The sequence below is a fragment of the Solanum pennellii genome, chromosome 12 (genome assembly GCF_001406875.1).
Source record: "Solanum pennellii chromosome 12, SPENNV200".
Taxonomy (NCBI): domain Eukaryota; kingdom Viridiplantae; phylum Streptophyta; class Magnoliopsida; order Solanales; family Solanaceae; genus Solanum; species Solanum pennellii.
In genome coordinates, this window is record NC_028648.1 from 10,188,454 (window position 1) to 10,203,923 (window position 15,470).

A 15,470-nucleotide genomic window follows, 5' to 3' on the forward strand; every position below is an offset into this window, starting at 1 on the left:
ACATCAAGTCCACAAGTGCAATGACCAAGTAAAGCCCCATAACGTTACTCAATCAAGTAAACCCAACAAAGGACTTAATTTATGTCTAGACTCATATGACATAACATTAAGAGTATTCACAATATAGACCACTAGTATGTTCATAAATAAAACCAACATCATATAGGATCATCAACATGTAAAGTCAACATATGAATATCATTTTACATTATAAAACATAAGAACAACCTTCTAAGACTTCCCTCAAGGCCAACTAGTGCAATGTATACGTAGAGTCCCATACCTCTACCTAGACTAAGTCAAACCCTTTAGGTCACCCTAGTTAGTGTTCACTCATGTACCGTGGTTTCACGGTACTTTCAATACCTTTTCCTTAAGTTTAGTGTGTGTCTAAAGCCTTTTTGTATTGATTTTTGATGTATTTTTATATTTATTCTCAGAAAATCTGTCCAAAGGAGAACGCGGAGATTTTGAGCTGAAATTGTATAAGTGACCACCTACGGACCCCATGATAGTCCGTCGTGACTATGACGGTCTGTAGGGTCAACCGTCGTGAGAATATAATGGCTGCTGAAGGAAGTTGGAGAATTCTTACCAAGTGTGGGACTACGGAATCTCACGACGGACCGTCATAGCCACGACGGTACGTATTGCACATTCGTCAAGGCTAATAGAGAGTAGTCCTAGTATCCAACTTCAAAAGATTCTAAGTGTCGTGGAATAAAGCCCCTCGACGGACCGTCGTGCTTGAAATGGTCCGTCACACCTGTCCGTCGAGGGTTACAGAGAGTTGATGAAGAAAGCAGCAGAGATTTGTGCTAAGTATGGAACGACGGAAGCCACGACGGTCGTTCTTAGTCATGACGGTCATTCTTAGTCACGACGGTCCATCACGAAGGTAGTCGACTCGGACGCGTTTTTGATAAATTTTTCATTAAATAGATTTCCCTCTTTTATTAGGTTTTGTTTTATTATAAATAGTTCCAAAAACCTCGTTTTTGTGGTTGGACCTTTGGATATTTTTCAGTTTATTGTCTAAGTATTGAACTCTTGATTTTGGGATTTGATATTGCTTTTTCGGAATCGATCATTGGTGTTTTGTGATTTATTCAAGTAAATTTCTGGATTTTGTTCATTCTCATCAAAGTAAGTGCATGAATTCTTATATTATCAATATGAATTATGTGATTATTAGCATGGGTAACTAAACTCCATAACTAGGTTGTGGGAACCATGGGTAAATAACAAGGTAACACCTAGCTAAAATAACAATTCTAGAATAGTGTCTTGCATGCATTGATAATTCTTTTACTTAGAAGTCTTTTTAACGGTGGCCAACATTAGAACTCGCCTTATTGCTACTTGCCGGACCAAGGAGGTAGATAATAGGAAAAGAATTATCAACATAGATTTAGTGTATACTATCTAATAGGCTAGTGTTGGTTGGTAAGAGGTAACAACTTAGTCAAATATCGAATATGATGCTTATTATGAGGTATAGATAAGGTTTAGTAAAGCAACACACGTAGCCGGACCAAGGTGCGGAGTGAAATTCTCTAGATGCCGGACCAAGGATTTAGAGATACCTAACTTATCACTTTGCATGCAAGATACTAGGAAAGGATTGTTATAGCTAGAATTACCGAGTTAGGAGCCTGTGGGGAACACTTACAGCCTACTTACTCTCATTACTTGATTAAAACTCCAACACTTGAACCTGTCACTTGTTTACTTTTATTTAGCTAATTGCTTTCATTAATCAAAAACCCCTTTTTGTTATTTGTTTTTGGAAAATAATTGACTAAATAGAAGTAATAAGATAATAACGTTAAGTCTGAACCATTTTCCTCGTGGGAACGATTCCAACCTCACAAGTTGGGTTCTTTACTTGATAGGACCGCTTTTACTTCGTTTCAAGAAGTAAATTTGAGCGTGTCATTCACATTATTACTTCATTTTACTTTCAAACACTTGCCTTAATCGACATAGACCACATGAGCTAAATGTGAAATTCGGTGTCATGAAACCCTACATTGAAAGAAGGTGGAATAATTGCCAAGGTAGTACCAAAATCTGAACATAACATTCTAAGTGGATCCACTAGCTAGTATTCCTATGGGGGTAACATAGTTCAAAAACTAGGAGATGTACGTGGGACTCTCTTTATGCACATTGCATTGTAGTCTCCAATATCATGAGTACTATAGTGAACCTACCTTACCACCTTAGGAAGGGACACATCTCACATCTAGTTCACTCGGTGCTAAGCTAGAGTCCCTTTTTGAAATGTGTTTAAGCTTTTATTAATCATCATAGCTTAGTATAGGTCATAGAAGACTAACCCCTTGTGGATTCATATCATTAGCTCATTAGGAATCGCATGAGAATGTCCTTTCATTACAACCCTTATATGTGATATCAACACATTATCATCATTATATCATTAGATAGCACATAGGCAATTCATAACTAATCTTATATCATTTCATCTTAAGTATAATCTCACATCTTCACATAATCAAGACATTTCAATTGCATCATCATACCAATACCTACTTAATATAATCATAAGACATGCTTTAATTGAACTTCATCGCCAAGTACAAGTCATCACAATTGAAGTAAAGGTTCAAGATCACAAAGCCTTAGCAATTCTCCTTCAACAAGACATCATTATTGGTCTTACCCTCAACCAATTCAATTTCATCCATCAATAGGTGTAATAAAATCATTAAATAGTAATTAACACAAGAACTAACTCGATTGTATCAATACTAATCAATTCAACATGAGTTCATAACCTAGGGTTAGAGAATTTGGGTCAATGCATGATCTATTCCACCTACTAGGTTAATTCATCAAGAACTATCATAATTGAACAATAATACATCATAATATAATCATGATTATCTAAACAAATCGTAAACAATACAATTTAGAAGATCAATTTTGATTAGGAAGAAATCCATATAAAATTCATCTTTTTGAAATCAATTTTGAAAGAACCCTTTGGGGAAAGGAATTCCAAAAGTAAAGGTTCCCATACCTTGTTAATCCTTGAATAATAATGGAGAAAAGTGACATTTTTGCTGCCCTAGAACCCTTAGACCTTGGTCTTCTATGGAGTCTTCTTTGAGAGACAAAGTAGAGAGAAGGAAGGGCAATTTGGGTTTAAAAATTTATGAAGTGTTAAGTTGAGTTTAAGCTTAGGGTAGTTTATATAATCATTTAACTCACTTAATTAACCACCCTTTAACCCCTAATTAAATCCCTAACTAATTAACTAATTATATGAAGTCACTTAAACTTAACAGTGAGAACTCAGGAAAGACCTACGAGACCACAATCGACGGTCCATAGGTCAACCTACTCCCCCTCCCCCATCCGTCCTGCACATTCGTAGCTTAGTTCAAGAGTTGTCAAATTGTACATTTTAGAAAAATGGCTAAGTGTTGGTCGACGGAGGCATCGATGCCCCCTCGATTGGCCTACGCCTCGTCGCCTACAACCGTAGGTGGACACTGTCTTGTGACAACTTTTTGGCCAAAATGGAAGTGTCCTCCTCAAGGACCCTTTGGATGGTCCTTGGAGAGTCGTACCCGGACTTTTCAACCAAAAATATGTTCTAATACTAGTTTGACACGTTTCCACCAAATTTCATCAAATTTCGACTCTTAAAACCATGTGAAATAGGCTAAGGCACACTAGCACCTCTTTCACTAGTCTCCGGACGTCATGGATGTTTCTTGACGTCTTGACTCTAAAACTTCCTACATGACTCATAAACATTATTTTTTTTACCTTAAAACAATATTACAAACCTTAGTCACTCATGTGAGGCTCTAGATTAGGTCTTGGACTTTTGGAGTGTTGCATTACTCAAATATCAAAATTCATTAAAATATGGAAGAAATAAAACTCAAACATGAAACTTACCTTGGGAACAGAACATTTGATACATGGTCTACCAACATTGCTTGGTATTCACGTCGTGAATCGACTGACTTCAAGATTAAAATAGCACCTCTTCTTTGAACTAGAAGAGACATTCGACCCCTCAGACATTGTTAGACGATAAATTCATTGAAGAAGATGATTATGGAAGAATTAATTTTGAGGGTTAAGGAATGTGTTAGAACTCATTCAATCACCTTAGAAGTGAAACAGGGTCGAGAAGGATCTTAAGGCTTTTTGGATTGAAAAAGTGAATGAAAGAATTGGGTGGGTCTTTACTTGGGTGGTTTATTTTAATTCAATTTTTGTTCAGAATTTTATTTTTTTTATAAAAAATAATGACGCGGCTGAATTATAATTGATCACGTGTAAAAATGGGTTTGCAAAACCACTGACAATAATAATGTCTAAACGAGCTTTCCTTGAACAATAACGACATAGATGAACCAAACTTTTAACGAATTATATAAATAAGCCTTTTCTAAAAATTAGATGGCATATTCGAACTTTTTCTCATTTTAAAATATATTTTCTCTCACCATATATTTATAATTCCTTAAATATTATATATGTATATATATAAAAATAGAACCTTAGGCTCGCTTATGTGGTGCCACCACAAATCATGATTTTCTTTTCATTTATTATTTCAAAAATTAGTCATGCCTTTCTTGAAAAATTGTGACTTAAATGAAAAGTTGCAACTTTATGAAAAGTTATAACTTTAATGAATACTTGCGACTATTATAAAAAGTTGTGACTTTTATGAAAATTATGACTTTTATGAAAAATTGTGACTTTAATGAAGAGTTGCAACTTCTATTAAAATTTGTGATTTTTGTGAAAGGTTGTGACCTTTCCGAAGGGTTGCAACTTATCTAAATAGTTGCAACCTTTCCGATAATGCACATTATTTGTTGTATATAAATAGATGAATTTTCTCTCATTTCAAAATAACGAAAAATCTGAACTACTTCTTCTCTTCTTCTTTTGCACAATTAAATATTCGTTTACTTTGCTCCTGTTGAGTTCTAACTGATACCATTGCTTATGTTACATATCATGGTATGTATTTTTGCACTCATTAATAATTTGTGGTTATGCTATTAAGGATAAATGATAAGATAACATTTTTATTTTAATTTACATTATTAATGTTTTTTACTATGTAGTATATGTTTTAATGACAGATATGTTTACAGTTTCAGTGTTATTTTATAAACTAGGCAAATAACCCGTGCTTCGCACGGGATCGAACTATTTTATTAGGCTTACATATTATCATTAGGTAATATTTGTATTTTCGATACATAATTGGCAAAAATATTTCATCTTAAGGCAAAGCGTTTCTCTGAAATGTTAAAGTGCTATATTTTTTTAAAAAAAAAATTCGTCATACAAAAATTATGAGTCATGGATAAATTTTAAGTATTAGTAAGAAGTCTAAGAAAATCTCCCTTGAAATAGTTGGTAAGATGTAATGAAAAATTATAAATTCTAAGAAGTCATAAATAACAACATTAGAAGTAAAAAAAGAAACTAGATAATATTGAAACACAACACTCTAAAGTAAAGTGGAACATCACGTCAATACAAGATCATAATTAATTAAATTCAAACGGACGATCTTGAACTCCTTTTTTATGAACCTTAATCAATCTCTTGTTTATTATTGTATGTCATATCAAGTATATGATAAATATGACCCTAAAATTGTTATTATCATAAATGTTTTTTGGCAATGTCTCAAAATAGTCATTACTATTTTTAAGATTTCATATCACCGGCCCCAACTTATTTGAATTAAAATATAGTTATTGTTATAGTTATAGTACGTAGTTACAAAAAGTTAATGCAATTATGAACCAAGTAGTAGGTGACATCTGAATCTTCTCAACGGGATATACTAAACAAAAATTTTGACACATAACATATTAAAATCTCACAACATAATTTTGTGAGCACTTGAACACACAAATATCCAAGAATAATAATAAAGATGGCCTCACTTTCCTAACAATCAAGAAGAAAAATGCATGTGCTTAATATATTTTTCAAAAAGATAGTCTTTCGAGTAGTATCCAAGTTTACAATTCACAAATTTAATTGAAAGAAGTCAGAATGAGTTATTACTTCTTAATCAAAAATTTAAAAAAGATTATCAAAAGAATGAGTCATAACTACAAAAAATGATATCTAATGATAATTAATAGCTTAATTATCATTAAATATGTATTTTCACATGCAATTGGTAATCTATATAAATGTCCCTGAAGTCTATAACAACATTGAATTCAATGACAATTAATTAATGTCATTAAAGGTTGTAGCACTTTTTGTGTTGCCGATAAAAAAAAATTTATCGTAGTGTATTTTGGACATTTGTTAGTTTCAAGAAAACTTGATATCTTATTATGGTGAAAATAGAAGAGAAAAAGAAGTTGGACAAATTAGTTAACTTGCAATAAAAGATGTGGACAAATTTTCTCTATACATATATTCTAGCAATAATGCAATGACATACAAAATGTTTGTACCTAAGAAAAAACAATCAAAATAATATACTAATTGTGGCAAGCAAGAGAGTAATCATTTTGGTTCTTTTAACAAACTTCATCGTTGGTTCCGTATTAGTTATCAAATATTTATTGTTTGAAGAAACTCTGTAAAAGGGGAAAAAAGAGAAGATAAATTTTCAATCTTCCTCATTGAAATTATTTAGATAATTAAAAAAAAAGTCATCAAAATAGCAAAAAAGAAGTTGCAATCGATACATGAATCACTATGATCTATACTAAAAAATTCAGCTTCATGAAATAGGAGGAAGAAAACTTTGAGAAATGAAACACTTTATACGAAGCATAATTAATGTATTCGAATTCAAAAAAACATACAAATAATAATGAAAATAATAAAAGATTTGTTTACTTAAGATGAATTCAACCATCAATCATTTCAATAGCGTTATGAATTGTACACTAAGAGGTCCGAGAGTCGTAATGCCGCATTGCAATTGAAATCAATTTGCTTTGTTTATATGATCTGAAACTTTAACATATCTATAAAAAGGCCACCAAAATAGGGAAAAAATTACCATAGTTAGATGAATAACTATGACTTGTAGTAAAGATTAAACTCCATGAAAACTTTCAAGAATGAAACAAATTTCATAAAACTCAATTAATGTATTTGAATTTGACTACCCTATAGTGGAAAAAAAACCCTACAAATTACAGTGACAGAAAATTCCTCTATTTATATAGACAACATAGGATAGTGTGAACAAATATTTATTGTGTCTTTTCGGAAAGGGAACAACTCTTTTGAAAACTTACAACGCTTCAAAAAGGTCACTACTTTTCATAAAAGTCGCAGCTCTACATAAAAGTCACAACTATTCAAAAAAGTTACAACTTTTCATAAAAGTCACAACTTTTCATGAAGGTCATAACTTTTCATGAAAAGGGAAGACTAATTTTGGAAATAAATAAATTTAAAAGGAAATTCTTGTTTCTGGTGGCGCTACATAGGCGGGCCTAATGTTCTCTTTTATATGAATATATGATATATGATTCCATGATATTAAATGAGAACTAGATCAAAATCATTCTCAACGAGTCCATAAGAAGTGATCCCATTTTTTAGTTATATAAATAATTAAATAATATTTTTTTTAAAAAAAAACAGTAAATGACAATTTTATCCAACTCTCAATCAAAGATTCCATACATAGAAGATGCAGAGAATTGAGCATTTTTAGTTTGTATATATCAAAAAAAACTTTCCACTTTCCTCTTCATTCATCAATCATCATCATCCCGATCCCAGATCCATTCAACTTCCAATTCAGATTCACAAAATGGCTACAGAACCCAAGAAGATCATCATTGACACTGATCCTGGAATTGGTATCTTCTATTTACTAACATAGTAGAATGAAAGATTTCAATATACCCAATTTTTTAGTTGGCGTTGTTTGTTACTTACTTTATTATAGTGGAATTTGTCAAAATTTATCTGGGTTTTCGTTTTTTCTCTGAATTCTGCATTCCATTTCCTATAGAAACTCTTTTCAGTTGAATTAAGCTTTCCAAGATTACATTTTTGTGAATTTTATATTTGAGTTAATTGAACTATTATGAATATTCTCAGATGATGCAATGGCGATATTTGTGGCATTGGAATCTCCTGAAGTTGAGGTGATCGGGCTTACAACGATATATGGAAATGTCTACACAACTCTAGCTACCAGAAATGCTTTACATCTGGTGAATTTCTCATTTTCTTGGATAATTGCTAAATGTTTGTGCCTTGTTTTTTTTGTTGCAAGTGTAAATTTTGAAAGGTAAAAGACTAATGACTTAGCTTTGCTCCTTAGTTGGGCTATTGTGGTGGTGTATCCGGTATCTGCTATGCTCATAGTTATTGATTTGAGGTCTTAAATGATTCAGTTGGATATAGCTGGGAGGACAGATATTCCGGTGGCTGAAGGCTCTCATGTTACAATCACTGTATGTAATCCTGCTCTGTTGCTCATTTTAACTGCCTTAGCTGTTCCGTACTCCGAGCTTTTTAGTTATTGTTGTCATTAGTTTACTTGTTAAAGGGGACTCAAGTCTTTGGCTCTACTGTGGTGTTTCATGTTTGGTTTTGTTATGATGATCCACACTAGATATACTTGCCTTGGTACATACTCTGTCTCTCTATTTCTTTCCCCCCTTTCCTTTTGCTTCCTAGGTGAAACTTTTTTTGAGTTGATGAAAATAATAAGAGAAAAGGAATAAGAGGAAAAATTAAACAATATTGTAGTACCCTTTCCCAGAAAAGAAAAATGTCGAAAGCAAGGACATTGAACTTTTTTTTTTAAGTTACAAAGACATTGAGCTTGTTTATCATGGGACATGTATGTGGTTCTGAGAAGAAAAGTAAAAGAAATAGTTCTAGACTGGTTCTTTCGAATGTTCAGATCTAGGACCAAAGCTAAAAGAAGGAATAAGTGAAGGCAGAGTTTGGTATTAGAAACACTTGGTAGTTAGGAATGTAACTATAGTCAGGAGAAGTAAAGAAAGGGGGAAGACAGATGAACAATGAAAATGTGTGACGCACTTTGGTATCATTTGGGGCATGAAAAAATTATTTTTCCATGCTGTTAGCGAAAAAGATGCACAGAACATTGAGGTGTCTTTCATTCCTTTGCAATGCTTTCAGTTGCTTTAATCAAAGGATCACTACTTTTTGGACTCCTCCACTGCGGCCATACAAACAATTTTGGGACCTCTTCCTTAATTGTAGTAGAATAAATTGGTGAATTTCATACAGTATGAGAGGCTTGCTGAAATGTTTGTTGAAACAAGAAAGTCATAAAAATTTGAAGAAAATCTGGCACACCATCCCTCTGTTTGCATCTTTTAGACTATCTGGTTAGAAAGAAATGAATGATGTTTTTGAAACTCAGAAAAGTCATGTCTTCTGTAAACAATAGATGTCTTCAGAATTAATGTTTTGGTGTAGGAGACATGGTAGATGATATTTCTCAGTAATTGGAGTTCATTGAGTCTTTGAGAATATATCAGCTTTTCTGCGTTTTTTTCTTGTAATTTTTAGTTCCTCCTTAGTGCTTTTCGGTCATACCAACTTGCAGTGTTCCCCAGCCATAATGACCATATATAATAATGCATTTTATCTTGTCATGGATGTAAGCGTACTTTTGCTGAACCATCATGTATCCTTCTGTCTCTCTTGTTCAGTAATATTTTGTGTTCATCAGTCTTTAAAACTTTCATGTGATTGTGTCAAATATGATTAACCATGTTAGAGAATTGCTTTTGCGGCAGCCTGAGCCTAGTTGTATAACAAGTGGTATTAGAGTATGTAGTTAAACTACAGTTGGTAATCCAGTTAGCCCAGAGAATGATTTTGATAAGTTCTATGTTGTCAAACCATTTGGTTGAAATAGGCGGGGACAACCAGGGAGGTGCTTTAAGGGAGGGGCTAACACAACTTATAGAATAAAAGAGAAATAAGTCATTGACATATGTATGGAAAACATGTTTTCAAATCTTTAAATTCATAGTATATGATCATTGATTTTTGATAAAGCAGCAGAAGAATGTCACCGGTCACAGCCAAATACTTCGATGGAAAAACTAATAATCAACAAAATGAATATATTCTATGCTAAGTACTTCTATTGTCATGTTTAATTTGCGGTCTTTCATTAATTTAAAACTGTAAATAGCAATTAATAGTGCATTAAATTGATTGGTACTTCTAGCAAATTTGCCATAGTGATAAAGGTAGGAGAACAAAGAGGAAAAGAAGAAAAAGGCTGGGAAACCTAGCAAAATGGATGGCTGTAAAAGTGAAGTGAATCGAGCATATGAGCTTTTTTTAGTGATTATATGGTATTTACTAAAAAAGAGTCCGTAATTTTCTTTTGGGAGGAGCAAGGAGCACGAGGAATTGGCTTATTATCTTTATTTTTTTGTACACAAAGCACATAACCTTAACTAATGTGGAGAGGTGAAGGAGGGCAATGGCCTAGCCACCCCCCTTCACTTAAACCATGTCGATGATGACTTTACTATGGCAAACTGGAGTGCAAGATATTGTGGTGCAGCAGAGTTAGGCAGAAGCTTTGAGTGGAAAGAAGCCAACAGAGATCAAATTTGGCAAAAGGGAAGATATGGTAGTGTGCTAGCACACAATTTATATCCAGTAGTGGATTTTCTATTATCAAAGTCACCGCCACATTAACATTTGTACAGCCCTTCAAGATTGGATTTGATCCTCAAAACACAGGTATTCATCTAAACTTCCTCTCAGATACCTGAGTATCCACTTCACAACTTCCCAATGCTCGTTCCTTGGATTGTCAAGAAACCTACTGACAACACAAACAACACCAATTGCGAGCAATATCAGGTCTAGTACATACCATTGCATACATTAAAATTCCGATGACGAAGGAATATGGAACTCTATCCACACTCTCTTTTTCCTCGTTGTAGGACATAATTTCTTGCTCAACTTTATATAACCAGTAAGAGGTGTCCTAACAAGCTTAACATACTTTATGTTGAAGCGCTCTAGTTCACGTTCAATGTGTTTTTCTTGTGACAAATAAGGCTTCCTTCATCTCTAAGACGAGTAATTATCATGCCCAAAAATTGCTTAGCATGACCCAAGTCTTTCATAGCAAAAGACTTACACAACTCTTTCTTCAACTCGTCAAGTATTTCTGCTCATAATTAACATATCATCCACATATAGCAAGAGGATGATAAAATCATCGTTAGAATATTTTGTACAAACACATAATGATCTCAGGAAGTCTTCTTTTAGCCTAGCTCCCCCATAGAAAATTCAAACTTCTTGTACCAATGTCTAGGAGCTTGCTTTAGGCCATAGAGTCTCTTTTTAAGTTTGCTCACATAATTTTCTTTACCTTTTACCTTGAAGCCCTCAAGATGTTCCATTTAAATCTCTCCTTCTAGGTCATTACGAAGAAAAACTATCTTCACATTCATTTGCTCAATCTCTAAATTAAGACTAACATCCAAATCAAGAACTCTACGAATGGATACATTTTCACGATTAAGAGAAAATATATCGTCAAAGTCAATATCCTTTCTTTGACCGAATTTCTTATTAAGGTCAGTAGTTGATTGCAACAAAGGTGTGCCCAATTTGCTGCAAATCTTGCCAAAAAGATTTTCTTCCTTTAAAGATGGGATTTGGACCCCATAACTTGAACCCCAGGTACAAAGTTAGATTGGTTGTTAAGCTATTTGGTCGAAGGAAGGGTATTGACTTTGAAGAAATATTTTCTCATGTTGAAAATGTCCTCCATCTGTATAGTTCTTGGATTAGCTGTGAAGATGACTTTTCTTCACGGTGACCTAGAAAAGAGATTTATATGGAACACCTGAGGGCTTCAAGATGAAAGGTAAAGAAAATTATATGTCCAAACTTAAAAAGAGTCTGTATGGCCTAAAGCAAACTCTTAGACAGTTGTACAAGAAGTTAGAATCTATGATGGGGGAGCAAGGCTATAAGAAGGCCTCCTCAGATCATTGTGTGTTTGTACAAACAAAATCTGATGATAATTTTATCATCCTCTTGCAATATGTGGATGATATGTTAATTATGGGCAGAAATACTTTCAAGATTGATGAGTTGAAGAAAGAGTTGTATAAGTCTTTTGTTATGAAAGACTTTGGTCCTGCTAAGCAAATTTTTGGGCATGAGAATTATTCATCTTAGAGAGACTTTGTTGTCACAATAGAAATACATTGAATGTGTACTTGAGCACATCAACATAAAGAAGGCTAAGCTTGTTAGCACACATCTTGTTGGTCATATGAAGTTGAACAAGAAGATGTGTCCTACAACAAGAGGGAAAATGATAGAGTTGATATTCAAGAGGGAGGGGGGGGGGTGAATTAAAAAATCACTTAGCAACTACCAATAATTGATAGTCGACTCACTTGCAAGTTAGTAGGAAGATAAACAATAATGGAAGGAAGCAGTAAATAATAGACACAAAAGGTTTTATCCTGGCTCGGATGACCAATGTGGTGCCCAGTCCAGTCCCCTTGGGTTTCAAGGGTTTTCCTTAAGAGCTTTGAAGAGATCTTTGTGTTACAACAATTATGCCTTCGTGTTACAACAATTATGCAAATCAGATTTTTACCTTGACACTACCTCTACTTGTATACCTACACTTAGATTCTTTCTTTTCTCTTTTCTTTTCAATTGTATCACTCTCGTGTTTACAAAGTTTTATGAAAGACAAAAGACAATTGTTTGCTAAGCTCAAGTGAAGTTGCGTACTTCACACTATAATTCTGGGTCGGTTTATATAGATGATGACTTGTGCTCTTTTTAAGGAAAAACACAAGGGATTTATATCAATCAAGGATTAGTTTAGGGAGTACTTGATTGAGGCGATTTGGTTGATCTGTATTAATGTAGTAAATCGCTTCCTCTGCTGGTTTGATCTTTTCCTGGGATGATCAACAGACTTCTTTACTTATGGCTTGATTCATGGATCTCCCTTTCTTGATGATTCTGTTTTGACCTCTGCCAAGTGTGCGAGTGTTCTGCCTCTTTTAGATTTTTCCTTTATGTGCTGATTAAACATATATTCCTTTCCTTATTTTGTTCCTTAGATTGTGGCTTTCCTTTCCAGTGATTCTTTGCAGCTTTAAGCAAATATTCTTTTCCTTCTTGAAATCGCGCTAGATAATTTCCTTTTTGAATATGTGACCTTCGAAAAATTAAGATCAACATGTTAATTGTCTGTTTTCAAAAACGACTAACTCTAAGGAGTTAACAATCTCCCCCTTTTTTGATAATGACAAGATTGATCACAATTTTAATGGTCAGCAGGTTTCTTGAAATTCCTGGGAAAGAGCATTGTGAAGTGCATACTCATGTATCTAAGAGGAAAACTCATATGAATGCTTGTGTTTCGGAGATCAAATCCTATCTTGAAGGGCCATACAAATTTTGATGTGTTAGGTGACCTTAATAACAAAAAATCTATTCCTGGATATTTGTTTACTTTTTTGAGGATTTATATCATGGAAGCCGAAGTTGCAGGAGTATGTTGCATGGCTACAATTGAAGCAAAGTATATTTCGTCTATTGAATCTAGCAGAGAGATAATATGGTTCAAGCGAATCCTTCAAGAACTTGGATTGCAACAGATGGAGTATCTTGTCTATTGTGACAGTCAAAGTGCAATATACTTGAGCAAGAACTCTATGTACCATGCAGTGTTATCAAAGGCAAAAAGAATCTCTAAGCTTTGTGGGGATTTAAGCGCAAATAAAGCGTGGACTTTAATGAAAAAAAGGTGCTAAGGGAGAAAAAACACAAATACATATGTCAAGTCCAGGATTAATAATTATAAACATGAATAAGAAATATATGACCAAATAAATTTTAAAAAGATCATGATAAAGTGAAATATCCATTGTTTAATGTCACTTCTTCATAAGAGGCTCATTGGCAAATAAAAGTTGCCTTAGAACCTTGATGACGACAATGAAGTGTACATAAAGCGAGACAAAGCGCTAAACATGTTTTGAGGCTCACTTCACAGCTTAAAGCGCGCCATTAATAACACTGATAGTTTGGTACCATGCAAGAAGAAAACACATAGATGTGAGATATTATTGGATTCATGAGCAAGTAGAGAGTGAATCATTTCACGTCAAAAAGATTAGCACAAGTGAAAATCCTGCGTATATTAACCAAGGTGATATCAAAAGTCAAGTTCGACCTGTGTAGAGAACTTGTCGGCATGAGCTCTCTTTGAGAAGATACCTCCTTCAGGTGCATGGTGCATGAGATTGGAGGGGGAGATTATGACATCTAGATCCTATCTTTAAATAAAATCTTCTTTAGTAAGATTTGCAGCATATTGAGCACACTTTTAATACGTGGAAAAATGGGCACATCTTTGTTGAAATTGGCTATCGGCCAATTAACACAAGGTGAAAAATGGGCATAGTGCATGTCTATAAATAGGGACCTCTAAATCAGCTTATGTACAACTTGCCTAGTTAAATCCCACTCAGGGCCTCACCACTACCTTGTGAGAGCAGAGTGAGGTATACTATAGACTATAAGAAAATAGTTTTTGAAAAAATAATAGAGTGTGAACGATATTTTTGTGAAGTGGAAAATCAAAGAGGGTTATGTCTTTTGAGTGTGTAATGGTCACTTTGAGTATTATACTTGTGACTACATAGTGTAAAATTCCTTATTATAGATTATCAATTGCTCATCTTGACCCGTGGTTTTCCCTTATTCAAAACGGTTTCCACGTAAAATTCTTGGCATTGTTATTTTCCCATTTTATCCCCCATTATTTTGACTGAATATTTTTGTGATATTCCTCATTTCCCCAACAGTTTTGAGATCAGAAAACTCCATTTGAGACACTATTGGATCTCTTGGTTTGAGTTAGACTCATGATTGCCTGTTTTCATGAATTGGGATTTCTGAGGGTAATCTTCTTCTTGTTTTTTTAATATCTTGGGTTCTATTTTTTTGTTCTTTGGAAGCGGATCAAGCTTGTATACCGATTGTTGCCTGAAACGTTCATCTAGGTTCTAGATTTCTCTGTTTTACTATTCAGGTTATTCTCGATTATTTTGATTGACTTCTATCTTTACTTTTATTTCAATTATTGTTACTTGATATTCCGCTGCGGTTTGTGTCTCGGATCGTATCAAGAAATCTTGCTTAGCGAGTTTGTGAGTAATACTTTAGGATGTTTCTTCCATACTCCAAGTATATGAGGTAACTTTCAAGAGCTTTCTCCATGTATTAATAGCGATCTTGCTCCATATAACACGTGGAACTGAAGATGCTCTCTTAGGAAAACCAGAAGGTTGCGGCTCAGAGGAAACTGCTTTCTAAAATAGCATCAAAATTTATTTTCTAACCTACTGACTTAGCAGCAAAACATATCCACAGAATAAGGCATTGGGGGGGGGGGG

The 15,470-nt window shown here is 33.9% G+C and overlaps 1 protein-coding gene across 1 annotated transcript in view; it reads left to right on the plus strand.

Annotated features, from left to right (window-relative positions):
• The first annotated feature begins 7,698 nt into the window (after positions 1-7,698).
• LOC107007587 (probable uridine nucleosidase 2) overlaps positions 7,699-15,470 on the plus strand; it is a 14,482-nt gene continuing 6,710 nt past the window's right edge. Inside the window, exons 1-3 of the mRNA XM_015206264.2 lie at positions 7,699-7,862; positions 8,107-8,222; positions 8,406-8,465. Coding sequence (XP_015061750.1) covers positions 7,814-7,862; positions 8,107-8,222; positions 8,406-8,465 — 225 coding nt within the window. The 5' untranslated portion in view covers positions 7,699-7,813. The remainder of the gene's footprint in view (positions 7,863-8,106; positions 8,223-8,405; positions 8,466-15,470) is intronic.